The sequence below is a fragment of the Filicampus tigris genome, chromosome 3, assembly GCF_054856515.1.
Source record: "Filicampus tigris isolate MCC_2025a chromosome 3, RoL_Ftig_1.0, whole genome shotgun sequence".
Lineage (NCBI taxonomy): Eukaryota > Metazoa > Chordata > Actinopteri > Syngnathiformes > Syngnathidae > Filicampus > Filicampus tigris.
The window spans coordinates 25,380,431-25,393,380 of NC_141219.1; the positions used below are offsets into that span (position 1 = coordinate 25,380,431).

At 41.1% G+C, this 12,950-nt stretch overlaps 2 protein-coding genes across 2 annotated transcripts; both read left to right on the forward strand.

Annotated features, from left to right (window-relative positions):
- Nucleotides 1-1,505: 1,505 nt before the first annotated feature.
- Nucleotides 1,506-8,617, forward strand: LOC147150397 (retinaldehyde-binding protein 1-like). The gene is made up of 8 exons (XM_086026916.1): nt 1,506-1,605; nt 1,759-1,796; nt 3,230-3,358; nt 3,430-3,634; nt 6,515-6,693; nt 7,435-7,593; nt 7,687-7,797; nt 7,880-8,617. Exons 2-8 carry the CDS (start codon nt 1,788-1,790, stop codon nt 8,024-8,026), a joined length of 939 nt encoding a protein of 312 aa, XP_085883042.1. The 5' UTR covers nt 1,506-1,605; nt 1,759-1,787; the 3' UTR covers nt 8,027-8,617.
- A 2,166-nt stretch (nt 8,618-10,783) lies between these two features.
- LOC147150398 (retinaldehyde-binding protein 1-like) lies at nt 10,784-12,948 on the forward strand. Its single transcript, XM_086025340.1, has 4 exons — nt 10,784-11,021; nt 11,767-11,925; nt 12,019-12,129; nt 12,212-12,948. The coding sequence occupies exons 1-4, from the start codon at nt 10,821-10,823 to the stop codon at nt 12,356-12,358; spliced, it is 618 nt and encodes a 205-aa protein (XP_085881466.1). The 5' UTR covers nt 10,784-10,820; the 3' UTR covers nt 12,359-12,948.
- Nucleotides 12,949-12,950: the final 2 nt, after the last annotated feature.

Sequence of the window (12,950 nt, forward strand, 5' to 3'; positions counted from 1 at the left end):
CGGGCATGACTAATATGTGGTGGGCGGAAAAAAAAAAGTGGTCGCCTCCAAAGGAATGCACAGAGAGGAATGTGCAATATGAAGTCGAGTGTGGTCATTTCTCATATGTCACAGCCACACAAATATGAGCTCAAACTCCACCTTTCATGTCATGTGATGTGTCACACAACACTTTAATATGACCTAGGCCGAATGGATCAATTAGGATAAAAGACTTTGTAGAATGTACATCATGTTTTAAAGACGGAAATCAACACAAATATATTTTTTTCAAGAATATATTCCCAGCAGGCCCACAAATTGAAACACGGCATTCTGATTAATATTGGAATATGAATTAAGCAGCAAAATCCACCCATTTTTAGCCATCTCAAGGGGGCGGCCATTTTGTAATTTCTGCTGCCTGAAAATGTCATCACAACTACTCAGTGTGACCCTTCGGAACATGTTTTTTTTTTTTTTTGCCGTACTAGAATAATGTTTAATTGCACAACCACTACAGTAGGTGGCAGTGGCGATCAAATTTTAGTTTTATTTTTTCAGGCAAATTGATGCACTTCAAATCTGTTAGACTAAAAAAAAACAACAAAAAAAACAATAGCAATAAAGCTAGTCCTTCTTGTAAATTGATTGTTTTCTTAATATTAATAAGGAGTGCAGAGGTGTATTTCTAATGATCCATCCATTATCCATACCGCTTATCCTCACAAGGGTCGCGGGCGTGCTGGAGCCTATCCCAGCAGCCTTCGGGCAGTGGGCGGGGGACACCCTGAATTGGTTGCCAGCCAATCGCAGGGCACACAGAGAAAAAACAAACAACCACACTCACAATCACACCTAGGGGCAATTTAGAGAGTCCAATCAACTTACCTTGCATGTTTTTGGAATGTGGGAGGAAACTGGAGTACCCGGAGAAAACCCACGCAGGCACGCGGAGAACATGCATACTCCACACAGGGAGGCCGGGGCCGCGATCGAACCCATGACCTCTGAACTGTGAGGCGGACGTGCTAACCAGTCGACCACCCATCTATAATGATTTTATAGATAAATTATTTATAGTTGCGACAGAGGGTTGGAGTTGGGGGATGTGCCAAATGTTTTCTTCTTCTTAGGAGGGCATAACAGAGAAGCACTGCTTTAAACGTAGATTCGATATGGACCTTACAAGCCTCACCATAAGGCAGTAGAACCCTATGATTATTCCCCGCCAATCACTGCAGAAATGTATTGATTGGGGAAAAAAAAATCTACTTCAGTACTGTGCAATGAAAGTGCACTACACTGGTATAGCATTATTCAAAACTATTTATAATTATGTTGTATAAATGTATAGGACGGCGGCAATCATCTCATTGTTGTACTGTACAGTATATGATATGCTATAGTATATGTTAAAATGTTAATTTGATTGTTTTTCTGCCTCCCACAGAGTGACACTTGTCATCCAAGCTCCACCTTCATTTTGCATTATGCAAACGAGCCAATTGGCTGGTGCCAAGTGAGCGATGCCTCCTCCCCCTCTGGTCCACTTTCCTCCTGTGGTCATCCCTTCGTCCTCCACAGTGCCCTCATACTCACCACACCACACTCCACCTGCTGAAGGTAAGACTGGCGTTGCTCGTTAATGACTAGATCTTAGCGCACACCTGCGAGATGAAGAATAAATAATAAATCAAATAAATATTCTGATCTATTTCAATAGTATGTGAGACTTCAACAGAACATAGCTAAAACATCTGTCATCTTTCTCCACAGTGACGCTGCTGTGAGATACTGCGAGCAACATGGCCGCTGTAAGTGGGATAAAATACTGTGAGATGTTTAACTCGCTGTTATTGTGTCAGTAGATGCCAGCTCTGGGATGGACCCTTAAGCTGTTTTTAAGACATGGCTTTGCAGGTCCTTTTTCTATAATCATGTGAAGCAGCTTAACCATGCAGTCACTCAGTGTGTGCATCGCTTGGGGTCCCCGCCTGCTCACAAGCAAGTCTGACACTTAAAGAGGGAAGTCAAGCCAAACATATTTTATTCAAGAATAAGCTCTATGCAGGCCCACTAGTTGAAACACGGCATCCTGATTAATATTGTGTTTGTGGAATATGAGTTAAGCAGCAAAATCCACCCGTTTTCAGCCATCTCAGGGAGCTGCTATTTTGTCACTTCTGTCGACCGAAAATGACATCACAACTGCTCAGGGCTCAGGTAACGACCAACCACGGCTCAGCTTCAGAAAACAGGTCAGCCGTGATTGTTCGTTACCCGAGCCCCGAGCAACTGAAATGTCATTATCAGTTGACAGCAATTGGCAAAATGCCCGCCGCCTGAGTTGAATAAAAACGGGTGGATTTTTCCTCTTAATTCATATTCCACAAATGCAATATTACATAATCAAAATGCCTTGTTTAGACTTGTGGACTAGTAGAACATATCACTGGAAAGAATATTTTTTATTTGACTTCCACTTTAAGCTTATTGTCTGAAGCTGAAATCCATGCATTAATAATGTAAGATGTGTAGAAAGCCATTATGTGCAAGTCAGGGTCAATTCAGGTCAATTCTGGACCTTCACTTCGCAAGTCCAAACTACCGTGGCAAAAATCAAGCAAGTCAAGTCTCAATTCAATTTCAAGCAAATCGTGTCAAGTTATCATTTGGTTTAAGCAAGTTCATCAAATTGTGAAATCTTTCTCGGTATGTATTCACATATAAGACACTTTGCACTCAGAACTTTAGCTTCGCCAATGGTCCCAAACCAGTTTTCGTATTGTCTATTACTTTATCGTCTTCTCAATTAAATGCAGAACAGACGAGTTTTTTAATTCATGTTTGTCCAGTCATTGGCTCGCCAAAGTGGGAAGCTAATGTCATTTACATGTCGTTGGTTTCATAGTAGATTAAGTTGGACGTCACAGCAGCTGTGCGTCTTATTTGCAAACCTTTTTCTAGATTTTATCCAAAAGAAAATTCCTTGAATCTAAATTGAATAATCTTGGTTGTAATCCACTTAATCATGAGGTAGTCTCATAGCATACTGGCGGGGTTGCCAGGTTAACAAAAAAAAAATATATATAGCATTTCTTTCCAAAGCCAAAACAAACATCACATTATCTTTCAATTGCAGATTTTCAAATGTAAACTGGCAAGACTTTTCAAGTCACATAGTTCAAGTCTCATAAAGTATTGGAAGTCATCATTCATCAATAGAACTGTTCCGTCCGTCACGCAGACTGGATCCTTCCGTGTGGTGTCAGAGGACGAGCAGGCCATGAGATCCAAGCTGGAGCATTTGACAGTGAAGGACCACGGGCCCGTTTTTGGGCCGTGTCACAAAATGCCAGGCCACACCGTTCAAAAGGTAATCTTCTTACGGATGAGGACGTCTGACGTTGACCGCGTGAATGCCAACGTTGTGCTACCGCCGTGCAGGCTAAGGACGAGCTGAACGAGACTGAGGAGAGGCGAGCGTTGTCCCTCAAGCACCTGCGGGCCGCGATGAAGGAGAGGGCAGCCGAAGGAGATGACTTGGCCAATCTGGTGCTGGAGCGTTTCGGGGACAAGCCCGACGCTCTGCTCCTGCGCTTCCTCCGAGCCCGCAAGTTCGATGTTGTCAGGGCCCACGAGCTCATGAAGGGTAACCGTCTTCAGCCTTGTCACGTATTATCGTTTTAGCATTTGTTCACATTCCGATGATATTTACTGATAGCTTCAGTAATTGAGGGGGATGACTCTTTTGTGCTCCAGTTTAGCATGAATACTGTCCATCACAGAGAACGGGAGCCATGTGTTTGTTAATTGGAGGCTCTGACAAAGACCTTCTTTGTGTCCAACTGGGACACCGAGTTTATTTTACTTGTGAACTCAGCGTGCACCGCTGGGAACCTCACAGCAGAGCACCATCGGGATGTATCGGTCGGTGTGATGTTATGATATGTAATTGATTGGTTGATGTGAGCTATACGGTGGATATAATAAGTGGACACACACCTGTTAAAAATGATGAATAACTTTAGAACCTTTTGCCCTTTCTTGTACATTTTTATTGAAGAAATGGGCTGAAAACATTTTCGGGAAACAGTAAAACTAAAAATCCACAAATTTATGGCAAGCACTGACTGTGTGACGAATATCTTCTCGATAGCCAAGAAGCCCTCCCGCAAATGAAGTAAAAACGCAAGTACTTGATACCACCCCCTGAAAATATTTATAATTCCCTGGATTGTGTTTATATCTTAAAATATAAATATACCACCAACTATGATCCCAAGACAATTTAATAGCATTTCAAACACATCTTACAATATTACTCTTAACCCTTTATAGGGCACTCATTGAAATACTATGACATAAAAAAAAAACAAAAAGAAAAGAACTTTAGAGTGTTATTGGAGGCCATAACTAGAGTTAGAATAAATCTAAAAAATAATAATAATTAATAATTCATCATGTTAATAATTAATTTATTTATAATTCAGATCACAGCCATGTGATCGGTGAGGATCTCTTCTGAATGGTTGAGTGAGGACCACATTGTTCTTGACCTCACTGAGGTACAAGAGAGTGACCATTTGCAAAGGGTGCGGAAATGACCAAAAATAGTCACTTGCCCTAAAAGGGTTCAAATGAAATGTCTTACAGATTATTTAGTTTTTGAAAAAATTGCACCCAAAGTGTATAGCGTACATGCAGCAAAGACTCTCAGTAACAACCCAGACTAATTTAGCCTTATCACTTCAACAATCTTTCCTATTTTAGACAAGGCTTTGGTGCCAACTAGTGGCCTCTCAGAATGAGCACCAACAAATGCAAATAGCTGAATTTGTTCGTGGTGAACCCCAAATGTGTGTTCTGTTCTTTATATGTCTGGACTATGAGGACAGTGTGGAAAGACACACACCGTAGCAGTAACAATCTCGTATAGTAATGTAACCATAAAATTATTATTGTTAGTTCAGCAATCGCATTCTATTCATTGGGGGTAGAGCTAGAGGCCTGCAAAAGTGGACAGCAAAACCCCCAAACAAAACAAAACAAAGCCTTGCCTGTGTCGTCTGGTGCTTGATCATGAGAGTTTCAGCTGGTTTCTTCATACATGAGGAGCGTGGTACGAGGCCATATAGGTCATGAGAGGATATTTCATCATAGTTCAGTTTTATTTTGTTTGGACTTTTGCTTTTTAAATTCATTTAGTTTCAGAGCGGGTCTGTTAGGTTTTATATATTCAAAAATGCTTTGTTTTAGTTGACTTTTTATTCGTTTTAGTGTTAGTTTGAAGGGTTTTATTAGAGCTCAACCCGTCTCAACTCAACTCATCTTTATTTATATTCACAACCGGGAGTATTTGTCAAGATGAAAAAGAAGTTCACTAAGTATTGTGTAATAAAGTAAAGCACATCCAATTCCCAAATGACTGTTTGAGCTTCCTTCTTCTGTACAGCCGTATAGTCATACCAAAATTAATACATTTAAACCCCAAAATCGCAGTATTAAATTAATTAAGATGAACTTAAAGGACATATCTGCTACAATCATAGTTTGTTTTATAAATGAAAAATGTAGTTTGTGGTAGTTGGCGTTTCGCTGCCAGCCGTTTTAGAGCGTTTTGACATTGACCCACAAGATATTGTTGTAAATGATTATATATTGACCAAACTACCAAATGAACCAATAGACTCTCTCCTCTCATCAGGAAAATGATTCTGCCTTTTTCATTTTTTTTTTTTCGTAATCAGCAGTAGAGAAAAAGGTAGAGTGCCCAAAATGCAGCCATTTCTCCCAATGGACTCACAAAGTCTGCTGATGTCATGTCGAAAATCGGGCTTCGGTGCCATCTACTGGTGGCTGTGCATCAGTAAAGTTGTTTACAAATTTGACATTTTCAGTGAAGAAGCATCAGACGCTCCCCCACTCGTCCACGTTGAAGGAAAAAAACGTTAATGTGACTTTTTTAAATTGTATTTTTAGCTATTTCGTTAATTTTCATGAACTATAGTAACCTTGTTGTTCTAGACCTGCTCCATAAGAGTATGCTGAGTGAGATGTGTGTTGAGAATTGCCGTTACATGTGACAACTGGCTTGACTTTTCTCAAAAACAAAGTTTTGAGAAAACATTGTCTTCCAAAAAGCAGGAATTTCCCTTTTGAGCATGACAATAACCCAAAGCCCATCAACATAAAAGCAGATAACCTTTTCTGTCCCTCACATATGTATACAATGAAACAGAAAGGTAGACATAGTTCCATTTCTCGTACATTCAGTAAATGAGGAAGGAAAGCGTTTGTGTGCAAAATGAAATGTGAACTTTTTCAGAGGGCTTAGTTGAGGGTTGTGAGTGAAAAACAAATAAGCGCACGCTCATGCGCACGCGCAACCTTAATTGGGGTCTCGGTGTGAAAAGGGCATTGGGTGTACATGCTATGATGAAACAGTGGTGTCATTGTGTGTGATGCGCTCCCTCATACACACACAGCAATGGCAGTTTATGACCCACAATGTCGTGGCTGTCTTTTGTAGGTTACGTGCGCTTCAGGAAGGAGTACCCTGAGTTGTTTGAGAACCTGACGCCCGAGGCGGTCCGCAGCACCATCGAGGCAGGCTACCCCGTGGTTCTGCCCAGCAGGGACAAATACGGCCACGTCGTCCTGCTCTTCAACATCGAGAACTGGGACCTGGAGGAGATCACCTTTGATGAGGTTGGCAAAACATCTTTGAAGTATTAACTATATTAATTATATGATAACCAATTAAAGGGGAAATCAACCTGTTGGAATATTTTGTAGGTCTGGAGTCCATCAGCCCAATTAGCAATTTACATAACAACTCAACGTGTGTTCGTTTTATCTTTCAAGAAGGTATCCAATATAAAGACTCATACAAATCGATTGAATTTTCTCGTCAGTTTTCTTTACCATCTCTGAAGTTCAGGAATCATACAATAAGCAGATCTGGGTAGCTTTTCCATCCTCACGTCTGACCCGAGACGGGCGGGGGCAGAAAAGGGGCGCGGTCTAACATGCAGCCTTCACATTTATACTGTCTTCAAAATGTAAACATAATGTGGGTCTCCTTCCTGGCTGGCGCTGGCTATGGGGTCTCCAATCACGGCTGACCTGTTTTCTGAAGCTGGGCCATGATTGGTCGTTACCTGAGCCCTGAGCAGTTGTGATGTCATTTTCAGTCGACAGAAGTGACAAAATGGCTGCCCCCTAAAATGGCTAAACACTGGTGTATTTTGCTGCTTAACTCATTCCACAAACGCAGTATTAATCAGAATGCCGTGTTTCATTTAATGGGCCTGCTGGGAACATATTGTTGCAAAAAATATGTTTGGGTTGATTTCCACTTTAAGAAGATATAGCATTACACATTATACTGTAGTTGGGGTCTCCTTATGCTACGGCTCCACTGTGTGTGTGTGTGTGTGTGTGTGTTAGATTCTAAGGGCGTACTGTGTGATCCTGGAGAAGTTGCTTGAAAATGAAGAGACCCAGATCAACGGCTTTGTCCTGATCGAGAATTTCAAGGGCTTCACCATGCAGCACGCTTCCGGGATTAAGCCGGCTGAGCTCAAGAAGATGGTGGACATGCTGCAGGTCGGCCAGATAGCCGATGACACAAATAGCTGAACACACTCAACAAGCACATGAGCAGAGCATTTTTCAATAGTCGTTTTGCTGGCTGTACAGGATTCGTTCCCCGCCCGGTTCAAAGCGGTCCACGTCACCCACCAGCCATGGTACTTCACCACAACGTACAATATTGTCAAGCCTTTCATGAAGAGCAAGCTGCTGGAGAGGGTATGGAGAGAGGGGCGGAGCTTAAGCACTTGTCTTTCCGCATCACTTCGAGTCTGATTGCCATGAATCCCTTTCACCTCAGGTGTTCGTTCACGGGGACGAGCTGGACAACTACTTGAAAGAATTTGATGCCGACATCCTGCCTGCAGATTTTGATGGGAAAGCTTGTGTGGCCGACTGCCAGGCTATCGCCACCAGGCTCTTTGGCTCCGAGGACACGGCTCTCTGATCCAGGACTTCCTTCATCCCAGATGATGGCCAGATAGGCACTCTGATTTGAAGCTATAGCGCAAACTTCAGTTTTTTTTTTGTTTTTTGTTTTTAATCTGTAAGGCAGTGCTGAGCAGAAAAGTATTTAGATTTAGCATAAGGTGACTTAAGGTGATAATTGAAATGGATGTTTAGATATTGAAGAAAAAGTTGTTCGGGATGTGCAGCTGATCATTTCAAGTTATCGTTCAAATAGGGATGGTGCCTTTGGGGTCTGCCTTTACAATTTGCAGAATTCGTGCCTACAAAGCTGCCAGATACAGCAAACAAAGTGGTTATAATGCAAGATAACCTCAGAGTGACATGAGAAGGGTTATAAAGTGATTATAAGTAAACCTACATGGTATTAAACAATAGCTTCTGTCCCCATGACCTTGTTACTCTTCTGATAATTTGTAACAATTAATTGCCTGAAGCACTACAAATGCTCTTTGTAATTTGCAATGGATTTATAACTATATATTTTTTAATGTTTACCTGTCTGTAATATCATTTGTCAGGAAATTACAAACACATTCATGATGATATTAAAATCATAAAGTCCTGCACAGTTTCTGAAAGTTTTTTGGGGGAGGAAAAACAACAGGAAATATGTTTTTGTTGGACACATTTTATTTTAACCATAAATCCTTATATAATGATTCTTGAAAAAGAGAACAAGGAAATAAAAAATACCCAGTGTTGAAAATGATAAGCGAACGTGTGCACCTTTCTTGTCATCTTCACATCCCTTAATGGCATTTCATCATAAACAAGAAAACAACACCATTAAAGCTGCATTTTTACTGTGGCTTGTTGTTACTGTGGGCTCTCAACCACATGCTGAAAAATGTTGACTCCGACCTAATGAGTATCTAGGGATACTAGTTCCCCGCCCCAAAAAAATAACAACAACAAAAAAACATGAGCCCACCCAAAGTATTGAAAAGGATAGAAAAAACAGATTTTAGATGCACTGGGCATAGTAATAATTTTTCTTTTACAACATAGTACTGTACATAACGTTAAAGGTCACCCACCATGGTGTCATATTTACACTGATTTTCATGAATCTCTTCTGATTGCTTATTGCCTTCAGTCCCTTTATTTTTGCCACATCCCTGGGCTCTTAAATATTTCAAAATAAAAACATTTTCAAATATTTCTTAAACTACACACCGTAGCAGTAACAATCTCGTATAGTAATGTAACTATAAAATTATTATTGTTAGTTCAGCAATCGCATTCTATTCATTGGGGGTAGAGCTAGAGGCCTGCAAAAGTGGACAGCAAAACCCCCAAACAAAACAAAACAAAGCCTTGCCTGTGTCGTCTGGTGCTTGATCATGAGAGTTTCAGCTGGTTTCTTCATACATGAGGAGCGTGGTACGAGGCCATATAGGTCATGAGAGGATATTTCATCATAGTTCAGTTTTATTTTGTTTGGACTTTTGCTTTTTAAATTCATTTAGTTTCGGAGCGGGTCTGTTAGGTTTTATATATTCAAAAATGCTTTGTTTTAGTTGAGTTTTTATTCGTTTTAGTGTTAGTTTGAAGGGTTTTATTAGAGCTCAACCCGTCTCAACTCAACTCATCTTTATTTATATTCACAACCGGGAGTATTTGTCAAGATGAAAAAGAAGTTCACTAAGTATTGTGTAATAAAGTAAAGCACATCCAATTCCCAAATGACTGTTTGAGCTTCCTTCTTCTGTACAGCCGTATAGTCATACCAAAATTAATACATTTAAACCCCAAAATCGCAGTATTAAATTAATTAAGATGAACTTAAAGGACATATCTGCTACAATCATAGTTTGTTTTATAAATGAAAAATGTAGTTTGTGGTAGTTGGCGTTTCGCTGCCAGCCGTTTTAGAGCGTTTTGACATTGACCCACAAGATATTGTTGTAAATGATTATATATTGACCAAACTACCAAATGAACCAATAGACTCTCTCCTCTCATCAGGAAAATGATTCTGCCTTTTTCATTTTTTTTTTTTCGTAATCAGCAGTAGAGAAAAAGGTAGAGTGCCCAAAATGCAGCCATTTCTCCCAATGGACTCACAAAGTCTGCTGATGTCATGTCGAAAATCGGGCTTCGGTGCCATCTACTGGTGGCTGTGCATCAGTAAAGTTGTTTACAAATTTGACATTTTCAGTGAAGAAGCATCAGACGCTCCCCCACTCGTCCACGTTGAAGGAAAAAAACGTTAATGTGACTTTTTTAAATTGTATTTTTAGCTATTTCGTTAATTTTCATGAACTATAGTAACCTTGTTGTTCTAGACCTGCTCCATAAGAGTATGCTGAGTGAGATGTGTGTTGAGAATTGCCGTTACATGTGACAACTGGCTTGACTTTTCTCAAAAACAAAGTTTTGAGAAAACATTGTCTTCCAAAAAGCAGGAATTTCCCTTTTGAGCATGACAATAACCCAAAGCCCATCAACATAAAAGCAGATAACCTTTTCTGTCCCTCACATATGTATACGATGAAACAGAAAGGTGGACATAGTTCCATTTCTCGTACATTCAGTAAATGAGGAAGGAAAGCGTTTGTGTGCAAAATGAAATGTGAACTTTTTCAGAGGGCTTAGTTGAGGGTTGTGAGTGAAAAACAAATAAGCGCACGCTCATGCGCACGCGCAACCTTAATTGGGGTCTCGGTGTGAAAAGGGCATTGGGTGTACATGCTATGATGAAACAGTGGTGTCATTGTGTGTGATGCGCTCCCTCACACACACACAGCAATGGCAGTTTATGACCCACAATGTCGTGGCTGTCTTTTGTAGGTTACGTGCGCTTCAGGAAGGAGTACCCTGAGTTGTTTGAGAACCTGACGCCCGAGGCGGTCCGCAGCACCATCGAGGCAGGCTACCCCGTGGTTCTGCCCAGCAGGGACAAATACGGCCACGTCGTCCTGCTCTTCAACATCGAGAACTGGGACCTGGAGGAGATCACCTTTGATGAGGTTGGCAAAACATCTTTGAAGTATTAACTATATTAATTATATGATAACCAATTAAAGGGGAAATCAACCTGTTGGAATATTTTGTAGGTCTGGAGTCCATCAGCCCAATTAGCAATTTACATAACAACTCAACGTGTGTTCGTTTTATCTTTCAAGAAGGTATCCAATATAAAGACTCATACAAATCGATTGAATTTTCTCGTCAGTTTTCTTTACCATCTCTGAAGTTCAGGAATCATACAATAAGCAGATCTGGGTAGCTTTTCCATCCTCACGTCTGACCCGAGACGGGCGGGGGCAGAAAAGGGGCGCGGTCTAACATGCAGCCTTCACATTTATACTGTCTTCAAAATGTAAACATAATGTGGGTCTCCTTCCTGGCTGGCGCTGGCTATGGGGTCTCCAATCACGGCTGACCTGTTTTCTGAAGCTGGGCCATGATTGGTCGTTACCTGAGCCCTGAGCAGTTGTGATGTCATTTTCAGTCGACAGAAGTGACAAAATGGCTGCCCCCTAAAATGGCTAAACACTGGTGTATTTTGCTGCTTAACTCATTCCACAAACGCAGTATTAATCAGAATGCCGTGTTTCATTTAATGGGCCTGCTGGGAACATATTGTTGCAAAAAATATGTTTGGGTTGATTTCCACTTTAAGAAGATATAGCATTACACATTATACTGTAGTTGGGGTCTCCTTATGCTACGGCTCCACTGTGTGTGTGTGTGTGTGTGTGTGTGTGTTAGATTCTAAGAGCGTACTGTGTGATCCTGGAGAAGTTGCTTGAAAATGAAGAGACCCAGATCAACGGCTTTGTCCTGATCGAGAATTTCAAGGGCTTCACCATGCAGCACGCTTCCGGGATTAAGCCGGCTGAGCTCAAGAAGATGGTGGACATGCTGCAGGTCGGCCAGATAGCCGATGACACAAATAGCTGAACACACTCAACAAGCACATGAGCAGAGCATTTTTCAATAGTCGTTTTGCTGGCTGTACAGGATTCGTTCCCCGCCCGGTTCAAAGCGGTCCACGTCACCCACCAGCCATGGTACTTCACCACAACGTACAATATTGTCAAGCCTTTCATGAAGAGCAAGCTGCTGGAGAGGGTATGGAGAGAGGGGCGGAGCTTAAGCACTTGTCTTTCCGCATCACTTCGAGTCTGATTGCCATGAATCCCTTTCACCTCAGGTGTTCGTTCACGGGGACGAGCTGGACAACTACTTGAAAGAATTTGATGCCGACATCCTGCCTGCAGATTTTGATGGGAAAGCTTGTGTGGCCGACTGCCAGGCTATCGCCACCAGGCTCTTTGGCTCCGAGGACACGGCTCTCTGATCCAGGACTTCCTTCATCCCAGATGATGGCCAGATAGGCACTCTGATTTGAAGCTATAGCGCAAACTTCAGTTTTTTTTTGTTTTTTGTTTTTAATCTGTAAGGCAGTGCTGAGCAGAAAAGTATTTAGATTTAGCAGAAGGTGACTTAAGGTGATAATTGAAATGGATGTTTAGATATTGAAGAAAAAGTTGTTCGGGATGTGCAGCTGATCATTTCAAGTTATCGTTCAAATAGGGATGGTGCCTTTGGGGTCTGCCTTTACAATTTGCAGAATTCGTGCCTACAAAGCTGCCAGATACAGCAAACAAAGTGGTTATAATGCAAGATAACCTCAGAGTGACATGAGAAGGGTTATAAAGTGATTATAAGTAAACCTACATGGTATTAAACAATAGCTTCTGTCCCCATGACCTTGTTACTCTTCTGATAATTTGTAACAATTAATTGCCTGAAGCACTACAAATGCTCTTTGTAATTTGCAATGGATTTATAACTATATATTTTTTAATGTTTACCTGTCTGTAATATCATTTGTCAGGAAATTACAAACACATTCATGATGATATTAAAATCATAAAGTCCTGCACAGT

What these genes read in the sequence shown, in the direction of transcription:
- LOC147150397 (XM_086026916.1), top strand. An exon ending in GGCCCACGAGCTCATGAAGG is followed by an intron (nt 3,635 to 6,514) that starts GTAACCGTCTTC and finishes TGTCTTTTGTAG; the next exon opens with GTTACGTGCGCTTCAGGAAG. An exon ending in AGAGCAAGCTGCTGGAGAGG is followed by an intron (nt 7,798 to 7,879) that starts GTATGGAGAGAG and finishes CTTTCACCTCAG; the next exon opens with GTGTTCGTTCACGGGGACGA.
- LOC147150398 (XM_086025340.1), top strand. Translation starts at nt 10,821, where the DNA reads ATGTCGTGGCTGTCTTTTGTAGGTTACGTGCGCTTCAGGAAGGAGTAC. An exon ending in AGGAGATCACCTTTGATGAG is followed by an intron (nt 11,022 to 11,766) that starts GTTGGCAAAACA and finishes TGTGTGTGTTAG; the next exon opens with ATTCTAAGAGCGTACTGTGT. An exon ending in AGAGCAAGCTGCTGGAGAGG is followed by an intron (nt 12,130 to 12,211) that starts GTATGGAGAGAG and finishes CTTTCACCTCAG; the next exon opens with GTGTTCGTTCACGGGGACGA.